Here is a 14,378-nt window from a genome sequence, read left to right as displayed (position 1 = left end):
AAATAAGATAAAGCTCGTCATTCATTCTGTTACTTTCCCAAAGAAGTTTATCAAAAGAACAGCGGACTTGAAGATGGCATCCTCCCTGGCTGTGGAGTTCTAGCCTCTGAAGATGCCAGGGATTAAGTAGTGCAGTCCAGCGTTGGAGGGGATACGCAGGCAGGGACCAGAACCTGACACACCAGTGTGTCTCTAACACCAGAAAAGAAAAAGAAATAATAGTGTAAAACCCAATATACATGATGTACATTCACAAACATATCAATGTCAATCACTAAGCCAAACATGAGAAAGAGGGAGAGGGGAGGGAATGGGCTGAGGATTAGGGAAGGGCTAAATGAGCGATGTGTGCAGGTGTGCCTCTACCATCTTGTTCTCCGTTAAGATGTATGACTACAATGTACCAATCAGAAAAAATCAGAAGGAACCAAATTTAAGTTGATGCCTATTCATCAGTGCCAGGAGTAGAGTATGGGTTTTGCTCTTTCTAAAATTCCCATTTGGGATCCTCTCTTTTTTGAAACTGGAAAGTTCTTTTCATTCATCTTTCTAGTATGTTTACCTCTCCCTATGCTCACTGCCTACCATTATATATACCATTATTATAATACATGTAACATTAGGCCATTTAAATATGCTTTATAGTATGCATTATGTATACTATAAATATATTAAAAAGGAACCTTTAACAGTATAAATGCATAATGCCAGGATGGTGGGCCGACCCGGCTCTGCAGCCAATCACATTCCTGTCTCCTTATTCTTGGTAATTATGATTACACATAAGGGCTTTGACAGTTGTGAGATTTCTAATTAAAGCACAACAGTGTTCCAGTTCTCTGTCTTTGTATCCTTGCCTCTAGGCATTTCCTATTAGGTGTCCAACTATCTAACAACTTCTTTGACAGGGTGAGATCTCATCTTAAGCAGCAGCTGTCAGAATGCTCATGAAGCAGACTCTCCTCACACCCCAGCAGGGCTCACTTTCGATGGTTGTTCACCAAAGAAAACCAGAATGCCTGTTTCCTTCTCTTTTTATTATTCTCAAAATTGTGAAATACAGATTAAAAATAAAAACTTCTCTGGGTTACAGTTGGATTTAAATAAATGATCATTTGTTTCTGGGTTGGCCACAATCAACTTAATGAAAGATCTGCTTCCTATCTTGAGAGCTATAGGAATGTGTGTGATTATTCTCAGGTATAGCTATTTTGAATTGCTATTGTAATCATATTGACTACTACTTGAGTTTTTCTGCCACTATCACTACCTCTCATGCCTCTCAAGTAAGTTAGCTCATCTTACTGTCCCTAGTATCCCAAGGTATTCTTAGAAAACTCACAAAGTAACGTGTATTAAAGCAAAAAGTTTTAACAGGGCTTTGTCAACTTGAGGCAGTGTAGTATGTCTATTACTGTACAATTGTTATTCATTACCACTGATATATACTACCACCACTAAAAAATGTGAACTTTACCACACCTGTGCCAAAAGCTTAGCGCATAGCTATAAGCCCTCAAGATCAAGACTATTTTGCTGTGGAGCCGGGCATGGTGGCTCATGCTAGTAATCCCAGCATTTGGGAAGCTAAGACAAGAGGATTGCGGTTCATGGCCAGCCTCAGCTACTTAGTGAGGCCCTTTGCAACTCAGTGAGACCTTGCTTCAAAATAAAGAACAAAAATAGGGCTGAGAGTGTAGCTTAGAGGTAGAATGCCCCCTGGGTTCCATCCCCAGTACTGAGAAGAGAGGAAAAAAAAGAATACCTGCTGTGAAAATCCTCATGTACAACTTTAATCCTGTCAAATAGGTTGACCATTTTATTAATGGGTCCATCATAAAGTTTCATGTATAGAGTGTCAATACTGTCTCTTGTCTGCTTTCCTCTCTCCTTCTTCTTAGCTTATTTGTTTTTTGGGGTCCCTTTTTTATCTTTTCTTTGTGGCACTAGGGATCGAACCCTGGGCATCACACTTGCAAGGCAAGTGCCTTGCCTCTGAGCTACAGCCCAGCCTCTGTTGCTCACTTTCAAGACATAGTTTTGACCTTCCAGACCACTTACACTTACAAGATATAATATTGGGAAAAATAAATACTTCATTTGAAAATGCTCAGTACCACTGGTGTATCGTGGTGAAGCTCATGGCCTTTAACATGTCACTGAATCTTTCCACATCAAATTTTCTCTAAACCTAATATGACAATATCTAGCTTATAGAATAGGAGGAAATGTTACTGTTTGGAAGCATTTTAATGTCTTATTGTTGTTACAACAGTTATAACTTTATTCCGCATCGAAAGTTAATATAATCCATCTTTTTAAAAAATAATGCCATTAAAATGTGTATGTAGAAAGAAAATAAAGAAGGAGAGGAGTGGAAAATGGCTAATGATTTTACACTATGTATTGGGGAAACATGAAGAGGAAAGTCATGGAAGTAGCTTAGATTATGTTTTTAATACTGAGAAAAATATCTGCTTGATGTTGGTAGACTCTAATCTCTAAAAGTATTTTAGAAATTAAGAACCAAGGAATAAGAAATGCTAAGCATTCTGAGAGTTTCTTTAGTCATGGAACTATGACCCCTCCATTGCTACTACAGTCTTTGATTGCAAAAATACAACTTTCAGAATTGTTGGATATAAAATGGCATATTACTATTATTATTGTTCTCTTCCTTCTTGTATTTTGCTCAGTAAACAAATCATCTGGGACTCCCTTTAATTATTTATTCCTTTTTTTTCTTTAGGAGTGTTACAGATGTTCTGTGCTGCATAATCTTCCTACTGATTATTATGGGCTACATTCTTTTAGGACTTGTGGGTGAGTAAATACAGGTATAAATTATATTTAACATTTATTAGTGGAACAACTGAGTCAACACCACATTTTAAACATAAATTGATCTACCAAATACTTCTTATTATTGATGTCTTTTCTGGAAGGAATGTACTTCATCAGCTCTTATTGGGTAGTAGACACAATACAAAATAAACAAAGCAGTTTAGACAAATGCAAGCCAAAGTTACTTAAATAAATACACTGCAAAGAAAGGAGAAAAAGCTTACACTTCTTTTTACTTCTTTTTACTTTTTAATTTCTGCTTAGTAGCTAATTAAATTAGTGATGCCTTTACTAATACGATCTTGAGGCTAGGTCATTTTAGGTACTAAATTAAAGTTGTCTTTTATAATAAAATTTAAAAAGAACAATTATTAAGAACTTCACCAGATAATTAATCAACATATAAGAGAATCTATTTTCTTTGCCTTCCAGAAAGACATATTCTGTTGTTTATTATTAGATTCAAGAATTTTCTAGAAATTAAAAAGAGGACAAATGTAGAGATTTTTTATTTAGACTTTTAAAAACTACTAAAGAAACTAGTGTGAATGTTTTATTTTTTTTTTTTAAAAAGGCTTGACAATCACATGTGAGCATATTGTACATTTTGCCTGAGACATGAGTCCTGTCATTTAGGAGTTGACTTAGAAAAATGTAATATGCTAATGTTAGGGTGAGGGCTGTGAAAGTCAGGTATTAGCTTCTTAGTACTAGTAATTAATGGCCAGAGTTAATGTGGATAGAATATATTAGCAGAAAGTTATACCCTATCTAGGGAACAATCAAAAATTCTTTTCCCTGGCCTTTGTTTTATCTTCTAACAAGAAAAATACTGAGCTGGGAGTGGTGGCGCATGCTTGTAATCCCAGCATTTGGGAGGCTGAGACTGGCGGATCGCAGTTTGCGAACAGACTCAGCTACTTAGTGAGGCCCTCTGCAACTCAGTGAGACCCGGTTTCAAAATAAAGAATAAAAAATTGGGCAGGGGGTGTAGCTAGGAGGTCAAATGCCTCTGGGTTCCATCCCCAGACCCGCAAAAAAAAAAAAAAAAAAAAAAAGAGAAGTACTTTGAGAACCAAAATTAAAAGTAACTTCCAATGAAATCTCCATATTACAATACAAAAACTACACTGAATTGGAGAATTCAAAAATTAAGACAGAAAAATAGGGAAGAAGAGCTGAATAGGAACATATATTACAAAAATGAATTATGTACTCCTGTAAGGCCTTCGGAACATTATTTTGCTCTTCCTTAAGCATTTTAACTTCTTTTTTTTTTTTTTTCCACTTTCTGGTACTGGGGAGTGAACCTAGGGGCATTCTACCTCCGAACTACACCCCCAGCCCCACTTCTTATTCTTTATTTTTGAAACAAGATCTTGCTAAGTTGTGAGGGGCCACACTAAGTAGCTGAGGCTGTCCATGAGCCTGTGATCCTCCTGTTTCAGTCTCCCAAATGCTGGGACTCCAAGCATGCACCACCAGGCCCGGCTTCCATTCATCTCTTGATAGACACTTAGATTGGTTCTACAATTTGCCTATTATGAATTGTGCTGCTATGGACATGGGTATGCATATATTACGATCGCTTTCTGGTTTCAGTGCCTTTGGCTAGATACCAGGCATGTTATTACTGGATCATATAGTGGATTCATTTCTTATTTTTAGTATCTTGAATGTTGTGCTGCAGTACACATGGGAGTGCATATATTTTTCAAGATACTGATTTCATTTCCCTCAGATAGATACCCAGAGGTGGGATTGCCGGTAGTTCTAACTTTAGTTTTTTTGAGGAGCCTCCATACCCTTCTACAGGATGGTTGGACTAATTTACATTCCTGCCTACAATGTACCAAGCTTCCCTTTTCTCTGCACCCTCCTTGACTCTCTTTATCATTTGTCTTTATTTTCATAGCCACTTATACCTCACCAAGCATCTTTTGTACTACTTCAAGAGTATGGTGGTATAACTCAAATATTCACTGTAAGGGATAATTGGTGATGAGGTATAGCTTTAAATAACAGAAGCAACTTTATGCTTTATGTCTACTTTGAAACTAAAATTAATACCAGGTCACAGGTTATAAACATTGTTTTGGCAAAGAAAATCATTTTTCCTAATACATAAGACATTTTTTAAAATTCTAGTTCTATTTTTTTTTCCAGTTTTGGGGATTGAATCCAGTGTTCTACCTCTGTGCTACACCCCTTGCACTTTTAATTTTTTTAAATAAATTTTTATTGGTGCATTGTAGTCAAATATCTTTTGTTGTTGTTGTTGATGTTGTTGTTGTTCTTGTTGGTACTGGGGTTCTTGGAAACCCTCTTAATTCCAGGATACACTCCCAGACACCTATTTTTTATATTTTTATTTGGAAACAGGGTCTCCGCGGGGATTTCAAGCGTGCGCCACCACGCCCGGCATAGTCATACATCTTAATGGGATAAAAAACTTGTGGAGATATACATGCACACATCACCCAATTTGCTCTTACCCAATCCCCATCCCATTCCCTCCTCCTCCCTCCTTCCCATGCTTGGTTTAGTGATTGATTTTGATATGTTTGTTTAAGTACATCATGTGCTTTAAAGAGTTTCCCTCTTCCCCCTCCCATCCCCTCAGATAAGTCACCTTAATTGCTCCTCTAGAGGATCTCCTTCTTCATCTAGAGTTGCTCCTGTTACCCATCTCTCCCTAGCTTCTGCTTATTAGGGAAAGCATCCCATTTCCCATTTTCTGTGACATTTCCCTGTAGATGCCATAATTTTGCTCTCCTTTATGGCTGGGTAAAGCTCCATTGCGTACATATCCACAGTTTTGTAATCCACTCAAAAGGACATCTTGGCTGGCTCCATACTTTGGCAATGGTGAATTGTGCAGCTATGACCATAGATACTCATGCATTAGTTTGGTATTTTGGTTTCCATTCTTGCGGGTAGATACCCAGAGGTGGTATTGCTGGATCACATGGTAAGTTCATTCTCATTCTTCTGAGGATCTTCTATACTGTTTTCCAAAGTGGTTGCACTGATTTGCAATCCCACCAGTAGTGTATTAGAGTTTCTACTTCTACACATCTGATCAATTACAGTTTATTTCTTCCTTGGAAGTCCTCCTTTTATCTTCCACACTGATTCCCACTTACAATAGTCCTGAAAGCCAGAAGCTGAGTAACTTTGAGATGATCCACTCACGGCCAATCTTTTTTAATAGAGGTCACTTGGATCTGGGACTCTGAGATGAGGTGAAGCAGTGGCAGCTTCAGGTGCTTCCTGAACACGTGGTTGCAGGGACCCGCTGGCCCTTTGCTGTGGAGCAGGCTCCGGCCCTGGCCTCGCTGGTTCTGGTTCCGGCCTCACTATGGTACATAATTCTTTTTTTAATTTGAATCAAGGTCATGTCAATTTGCTGAGGTTCTTGCTAAATTGTGGAGGCTGGCCTTAAAAACCTTTGATCCTCCTGTTTCAGCCTCTCAAGGTATACAGGGATGTACCACCATACCTGGTTTAGTTCCATTATTTAAAAATTTGTTCTAATAAATTTTCTTAACACAAAAATATATGTATATAAATTAGATAACCAGAATCAATATTAAATTTACTTTTGCATTCTTTAACAATATATAAAAATCTACAAATTGTTACATATGTAGGCTCTTTTTTTTGGTACTAGGGATTGAACCCAAGGACATTCCATCTTTGAGCTAATCCTCCAGCTCTATTTTGTAACAGGGTCTCAGTAAGTTTCTTAGGGCCTCAAACCTACCTATCCTCCTGTCTAAGCTTCCCAAGTACTGGGATTATAGGAATGTATTTATGCTTTTTTTTTATTTTGCAAGTCCTTCCTTCCTTCCTTCTTTTGTGGTGCTGGAGCTTAGACTTGGGAGAATTTATTCTTTCCTTCCTTTTTTCTTCTTCCATGGTGTTGGGGATTGAACCCAGGGAAATTGTACCTCCAAGCTACACTCTGATTTACCTACAGACTGATTTTATTTTTTATTTGAAAACTGGGTCTTGCTAAGTTGCTGAGAGCCTTGCTAAATTGCTGAGACTGACTTCAAACCAGAAATCCTTGTTTCAGCCTCCCTAGTACCAGAGTTACAAGTGTTTATGCACCACCACATCTGGCTGGAATTTTTCATTTGAAAAAGAAAAGAGTGGTGGTGCATGCTTGTAATTCCAGTACTTGAGAGGCTTAGACAAGAGATTTGGAAGAACTACAAGAGGATGTAGGTTCCCAGCCAGCCTCACCTACTTAGTGAGGTCCTCCACAACTTATTGAGACTCTGTTTTAAAATAAAAAATTAATATTTTGCGATCCATTTATCTGTCGATGGAGACCTAGTTTGGGTCCATATTTTAGCTATTGCAAATTGTGCTGCTATAAACATGGGTATGCATTTGTTACCGTAGTTCTCTGATTTCAACCCCTTTGGAAAGATACCCAGGAGTGATACAGCTGGATCATGTGGTAGGTCCATTCCCAGTTTTCTAAGGAATCTCCACACAGATCTCCATGGCAGCTGAACTATAGATGAATAGATTGCAAAATTATGTGAAATACACATAATGACATTCTACTCAGCAATAAAGAGGAACAAAATCATGTCATTCGCAAGAAAATGGAAAGACCTGGAGAGGAAACCTCAGCCAAGCCAGAAAGGAAGGGTAAGGGAGGAAGAAGGCTGAGGTTAATCAATGAAAAATCTACATTCAAATATGTGTATACATGTGAATACACATATTTGGGTTCATGGTTAACCTGAACACTCAGTATTGGGAGGGAGGGAAAAGGGGAAGCCGGGGGTGGGGGGTACCAAATACTGTGTGAATATATGCCATTGTCAACATGATCCATATTATGATGTGAGACTAAAATAAAATAAAATAAATAAGCTGGACATGATGGTGCACACTTGTAATACCAGCATTTGGGAAGTGGAGACTGGAGGATCACAGTTTGCAGACAGCCTCAGCTACTTAGTGAGGCACTTCGCAACCCAGTGAGACCCTGTTTCAGCATAAAAAGAAAAAAAAAGATTAAAAAATAGGGCTGGGGTGTAGCTTGGAGGTAGAATGCTTCTGAGTTCAATCCCCAGTACTATACAAACAAACAAACAAACAAACAAACAAACAAACAAACACAGTTTGGACTGTAACTTGAACAGAGATAGATCGATAGATAGATAGATAGATAGATAGATAGATAGATAGATAGATAGATAGATAGATGGATGGATTTCTTTATTGAGTGGAATTCTTACAGGTTTTTTGTGTTCTGAGTGCATTCATTCTAAATAATTTTGAGTGAAATATTGTTAAGCATAAGAGAGGCTGATGAGTGTTCAAGGACATGACCTTAAATCACCATTGAGTAGAAAAAACTACCTGTGAAATGATAAACATTTTTCTTATCAAAGCAACTGGAAGCAGGGCTGCTCCCAAAAATGTTCCTATAGCAGCAGTGTCATCAACACAGATTTTCAAATTCGGTATCATGTGTCCTATTATCTGCTTCATTGCATTTGTAAATTGCTTGTGTTAAAAAGCCATAAGCACAATTTGGCAGGCCTGTTCTTCTCATATTAAAACCGTTAAAATGTACCTTTAAGGGATACAAAATAATTATTTGAAAGCCAGCATTCCCAACCAGCAAGTGTTTAGGGAATGCCTTGGCTGTCCCAAACAGATTTTCAGTTAATTTTTAAGTGTCAATGCGAGCGGTTGATCTAATCACATTTTCTCCTTGACAGAGGGCTTTTTAATGGCTGCAACTTTTGACTCAACCCTAGAGCACAAAAGGCACAAAGCTTGCAAATGTTTGGAAGTGAGAGATAATGTTAGATAGTAATACTCACTCCTGGTACTGCAGTGACATACATTTACTTTACAAGATTGAAAGGATAATTTGTCTGAATTAAGTCTTCACCCATCTCTTACCAACCTTAGGTTATCTGCTAGGAACTACTCCAACAGAATTTACAAGGAATTTCTTTTCTCTAATTTTCATATTCTCTCACTCACTCTTTCTTTCATACACACACATACTAGCTTGCCTTGGCTTCACTTAAAGTAGGCTGTCAAAGTTATTTCTAAAACAGTGAGATAATTAAGGTAATAAGATGACTGATCAAGATTTGCATTAATTACTGTATAATTTTGTCCTTTGTTTTTATTTACCATCCCAATCCAGGCAGTTTAATTTTAGAGTCTGTGCTCTTAACCACTGAGCTATACTGCCTTCCATTTAACAAAGAGGTGGAGTAAAGTTTCCTTAAGTACTGAAGGTAACAGAGGGAACCTATGATGTTTTTTGAGTACTTTCTTCTACTCTTTTCTCTCACCACCCTGTAACGACACACTGGTTTGACCTTAAGAAAGCAAGTTCAGTAAAAGACAGCTATTTTCTTGCAAGGAATGATCATGAACAGTCTGATGTCTGCAGTCTAGTTCTTCTTAGACTGATAGGGGTTCACTTGGCTACAGCATTGTTTAACTTTTAGGGATGTTTGTAAAAGTAGTTGCTGTTCTGGCATTAAGAAGAATGTGTTAAGTAGTCCTATACTAAATATGAGATGTGTTTATCTAGATTTTCTGAGTCTATTTGTGCCTATAATTTCAAAATAAGGCCTTATAAATGAATTGTTACATGAGTAGAAATATGATTATAATTCAATATAAACAAATGGAAGTTTAACCATATTCTAGACTGGGCATTTTAAGATAATTTTTTTCATGGTACTTTTATTTTAAGAATGAAGATGAATAGCTATCTGATACCTTGTATAACTGGTCAGTCCCTAAGCAATATTTTAAATCAAGTTGAAGTTTCCATGTACTAAATCAGTAGCAAAGGACCAATAAAAAACAAAACAAAACAAAAAACTAAAAGCCTAGAAATTGTGGCTGTAAATTTAAAATATAACAAAACAAATCAAATTGAAAAGATAATTTGTTTTCTAATTGTTAAAAATATTTGAGAAAAAGGAAGATGATATAAGTACTTCCTTAAGTATAGAAAAGGTTTGTTTTTCTTTCCCTGACTTCTTTTATTTATACTTTTATAGCCACATTACAGTCTCACATCATAATAGAAACGGTTTTATAAAGTTGTATAATGATTAGTTATGTATTACTATGTAGTAAATTAGCCTAAAACTCGGCAATATAAAATAACAAACATTTCTTATCTCATAGTCTCTGTGGTCAAGAACTCAGGAGCATCTAAGCTGGGTGGGTCTTCATGGAGTTGCGGTCAGCATACCTGCCAGGCTGAGTGGGATGGCTCCCTCATGTAGATATGAGAGGAATTTTCACTTCTCACTAACTGTTGACAGTCATGTGGGCTTTTCTATAGCACTGCCTGCATATCCTCATGACAGGTCATGTCTTCCCCTAGACTAGTGATCTGAAAGAGAAAGAGAGAGAGAGAGAGAGAGAGAGAGAGAGAGAGAGAGAGAGAGAAAAAACAAGAAGCTGCAGAGGAAGCTGCAGTATCTTTTATTACCTACTCTTAGGAGTCAAGCATGTCATTTCTTTTTTTAAAATATACTTTTATTGGTGCACTTTAGTTTTACATCATAACGAGGTCTGGAGTGATAGAAATGGACATGCACATGGCACTTGGTGTGCTTCCTTCCAGATCCTGCACTCTCTCCTCTTCCCCATACATGGTGTTGAATGAAAGTGATATTGATAATTTCATATATGCATGCAGTACTACTTGAACTGTTTCCTTCATCAAATCACCTCCTTCTCCACCTTTTTTCTCTACCCCACTTCTACTATTTTACTGGAATCTCTACTAAATTACCTAGTTTTTTTTTGTTGTTGTTGTTTCTTTTCCAATTTCTCTCTAACTTCCAGCCAAAATGTCCATCAACCGATGAATGTATTACAAAACTATGGGATATGTACACAATGGAATTTTACTCAGCTACAAAAAAATACAATTGTGGTATTTTCAGGGAAATGGATGGATCTTGAAGACATTATGCTAAGTGAGATTAGGCAGTCGCAAAAAGTAAGGAATCAGATGCTTTCCCTAATATGTGAAAGCTAAGGTGAAAGGGGTCATAGGAGAAACTCCAGGTAAAAAAAAGAGATCCTATAGAAGAGCAAATAAGGCAACCTAGCTGTGGGGATAGAAGGTGGGGAGAGGAAAACTCTTTAAAGCACATGATGTACTTATTCATATCGAAGTCACCACTAAACCAAGCATGGGAGGGAAGGATGGGGAGGGAGTGAGGTGGGGACTGGGTGAGGGCTGGCTGGGTGATGTGTGTATTTATGCCTATACAAGTTTTTTACCCCATTATGATGTATAAATACAATGCTCTGAAACTTAACAAGGCCCTCAGCAACTTAGTGAGGCTTTGTTTAAAAATAATAATAATAGGACTGGGGATGTAGCTCAGATGTAGAATGCCCCTGAATATAAAATATTCAGAATATTATTTTGAATTCATAACATGTCTCAGTTTTGATAAGCTATCTCAAATGCACAATAGACATGTAGCTAGTAGCCACCAATTAGCCTAGTTCTAGAAATTGCATGAATAGAAAAGATCCAAAAAAGGGAGGAAAATGTGAGAAGCCCCTTTCCTTATGAATAGGGGGAAATGACTGTGACCTGCACATCTTCTCTTCCTCATCTCTTTTGCAGCTCAAAGTCTCGATGCTCCAGAGCAAACACACACCATCTGCAGCTCAGCTTCCATGCCACAGGCTGCTGGAGAGGGGTCGCAGCAGCACAGTAAACATGACCACCTGTCAAAATGCAAAACTAGAAAGTCAAGCAGAATTCCCCCCTTGACACCTTCATCTTCATCACCTTTACCCCCAGATCTCCAGATCCCAGATGGGGAGCACACTCCCTCCATCTTCTTCAAGTCTCTTCTACCCCAATGACAAAAACTCCAAAATCTGACCTGTAATAGGCAGCATCATTGGCCCTGTGGTCTAGAGTTTGAAATGGTGGGACTTAGTTTAAAGCCCTGTTTATATAACTGAACATCTTTGGGATCTTGAGAAATAGACTCTGAGCCACTTATCTATAAAATGTAGGTAAAAATAATACCTCTCGTGGTTGTTGTGAGACTCATGAGTACAATGAAGCAAATAGTGTAATAAACACAGCGCAGCCCCCAACACATGGAGAACAACTAATAAATGGAAGCCTTATTATTACACTACGGTCCTCGATCTATGATTCTTTCCCTGCTCCTAGCTGTGTGTCCAAATCGTAACCGATTTCCAGTCTTCTTCTAGCTCTACCTCTTCTCAAAGCCATCTACAAACTTGATTCTCCCCTTGTCATGTATGTTTTGAGAACTTTGATATAAACTTACACTGGTATTGAATTCTAGTATAGGACACATAGTGAATAGTGATCATTTAGTTAATTCTTTTTTAAAATGTAATTTTATTGGTGCATTGTAACCATGCATCCTATGAAGATTTAGTGTGATAGAAACAAATTAATTGATCGATAATTAAAAAGGGAAAGAAAACTATGGCGGAGGCTGTTGAGCTCAGACCCCACTTCTGCTCAGCCTGTCTGAGGTTGTCTGCAGTCCTGGTGGGCAGTTTTACCAGGTCACTGGCTAGGCACATTCGGTATGGCCCATGATTCCCAGAGAGACTGAGTCATACTACCCACCACCATAACCCAATGGCATGTCCTATGTGGACCTTAATCCCTTTCCTGAAAATTTTTTCTTACAACCACTTAAGCTTCTTGGAATTACCTCTCAAATAAATTACCTGCATCATAGTCTTTGTGTCAGATTTTTCTTTTGAGGAAAAAATAAACAAAAAAAGACAAGAACTAATATTACTGAGTCCAATTGGATGCAGAACACTGCATTAGATATTCTACTTTCATTATCTTCTTTCATATTCTCAACATCCTAATGGTTGGGGGTATTAATATAACCATTTTTTTTTAGATACTAGAGATTGAACCCAGGGGCATTCTGCCTCTAAGCTATACCTCCAGCCCTATTTTTTATTCTTTATTTTGAAACAGGGTTTCGCAAAGTTGTGGAGGGTCTCACTAAATAGGTGAGGCTGGCCGCAAATCTGTGATCCTCCTGTCTCAGCCTACCAATGTACTCATTTTTAATAGCAAATTTGAAATACAAGATCCAAAATAATGAAGTAATTTTTTCAGGGTTATAGATAATAAATAGCAAACCAAGAAATCCAAATGTTTCTTTAGGTGCCTATTTCTGATAATAATGATAGGGAACAAGAGTAAAACATTTTTAGTATAAAGGAAAAATATTATAGAAAATAGTCAATAAAATTAGACCTCTTTCTTAGGCTTAGCCAGAATGTGACAAACTAAGATATAATAAAGCAGACTATAATAAAATGGGTGTCTGGAGGCACTGTGCTTTGAATACTTAGATGTCATTTAAATGCCTTATTTATAGTTCACTTTCCTTATTCTGGGAAATAACGGCAAGAAGATATGGCACAGAGAGCCACCCGAATGAGTCAGATTTCATAAGAAGGTATTAGAAGATGAAACTGATGTGGCCTCTATGACACTGGAGAAAGAATTAGACCAAGAAGACATTTGTGAATGCTTAGGTACTGAACAGAAAGTCTTGGCTTGGTGAGAAAAAATATGGAGAAAAATTCCATATTAAAATTCATCCAGAATTGATTTTTTTTATCTTCCCAAGTCACACAGGCCACATACATATGGGTGATTGAATTATAACGTGAACTGTCAAATCCAATACATGTGGGGAAGGAGATAGCTGAGAAAATGTTAAGGAAGGAAAGCAAAGGACAAAGAGATAGGTTTTCCATATGCAGAGGCAAGCATTAGATGGCCAACATATTTCCTAGATTTTTAAGAACTGTATTAGCCAAATTGGAGATGTTAGAAAAAGTTATATAAAATTAGAATTTAGCTGATGGATATTGCTTTCTGTGGTTTTATATCCTAGCTGTCAAATCATGTCTATAATTCTTGAAAAAAATGCTGATGAGTTTTATGAGGTGAAGCACAGCATGTTCACAGAAAATGGAATCAGGTCCTCAGTTCTCATGAAGTTTGAAAATGCTTTATGTTTTTTATTAGGCTTTGAGATTGTTAGACAAAGTATATGGTAAATTTTTATAATGCACTGCCTCTTTAGGTGCTTCTATTTGCCTTTATGGTGTCACATAAAATCATCACAAACTAGTCCATTTAAACTGACATTGTAGTTTTTAATTCCTTTGAATTTTAAAATGGCTTTGACATATGCATAACCGGTAAGTATTACATCATTTTATTTACTGTACATTTATCAGCTCTTCTATGAAGTCATTGGGTTCTGAACCCTAGAGAAAGTATCTTCCAGCTAAGCTTTTGTAGTGTGCCCTTTAATTCACATTTTAAAAAAATTTCATTTTCTAAGTGCATTACCTCATGTTTTGGCTACAACCCAGAAAGATCTTGAGAGAATAAGAAGAATGTGCTTTCTGACTGATTCATCCATATTTTACTTTACTTTTCATTAAGAAATTACTCT

The 14,378-nt window shown here is 37.2% G+C and overlaps 1 protein-coding gene across 1 annotated transcript in view; it reads left to right on the top strand.

The window, feature by feature from the left end:
* Positions 1-14,378, top strand: part of SLC44A5 (solute carrier family 44 member 5) — a gene marked incomplete at both ends in the record, with an annotated part of 384,719 nt that overhangs the window by 276,691 nt on the left and 93,650 nt on the right. Inside the window, one exon of the mRNA XM_080691446.1 lies at positions 2,750-2,823. Within this exon, the coding sequence (XP_080547572.1) occupies positions 2,750-2,823 (74 nt within the window). The remainder of the gene's footprint in view (positions 1-2,749; positions 2,824-14,378) is intronic.

This window comes from Muscardinus avellanarius (assembly GCF_963383645.1).
Source record: "Muscardinus avellanarius genome assembly, chromosome: 3".
In the NCBI taxonomy this organism is placed as follows: Eukaryota; Metazoa; Chordata; class Mammalia; order Rodentia; family Gliridae; genus Muscardinus; species Muscardinus avellanarius.
Note: the sequence above shows the minus strand (reverse complement) of the source record. Positions and strands in the feature narration are given on the sequence as shown.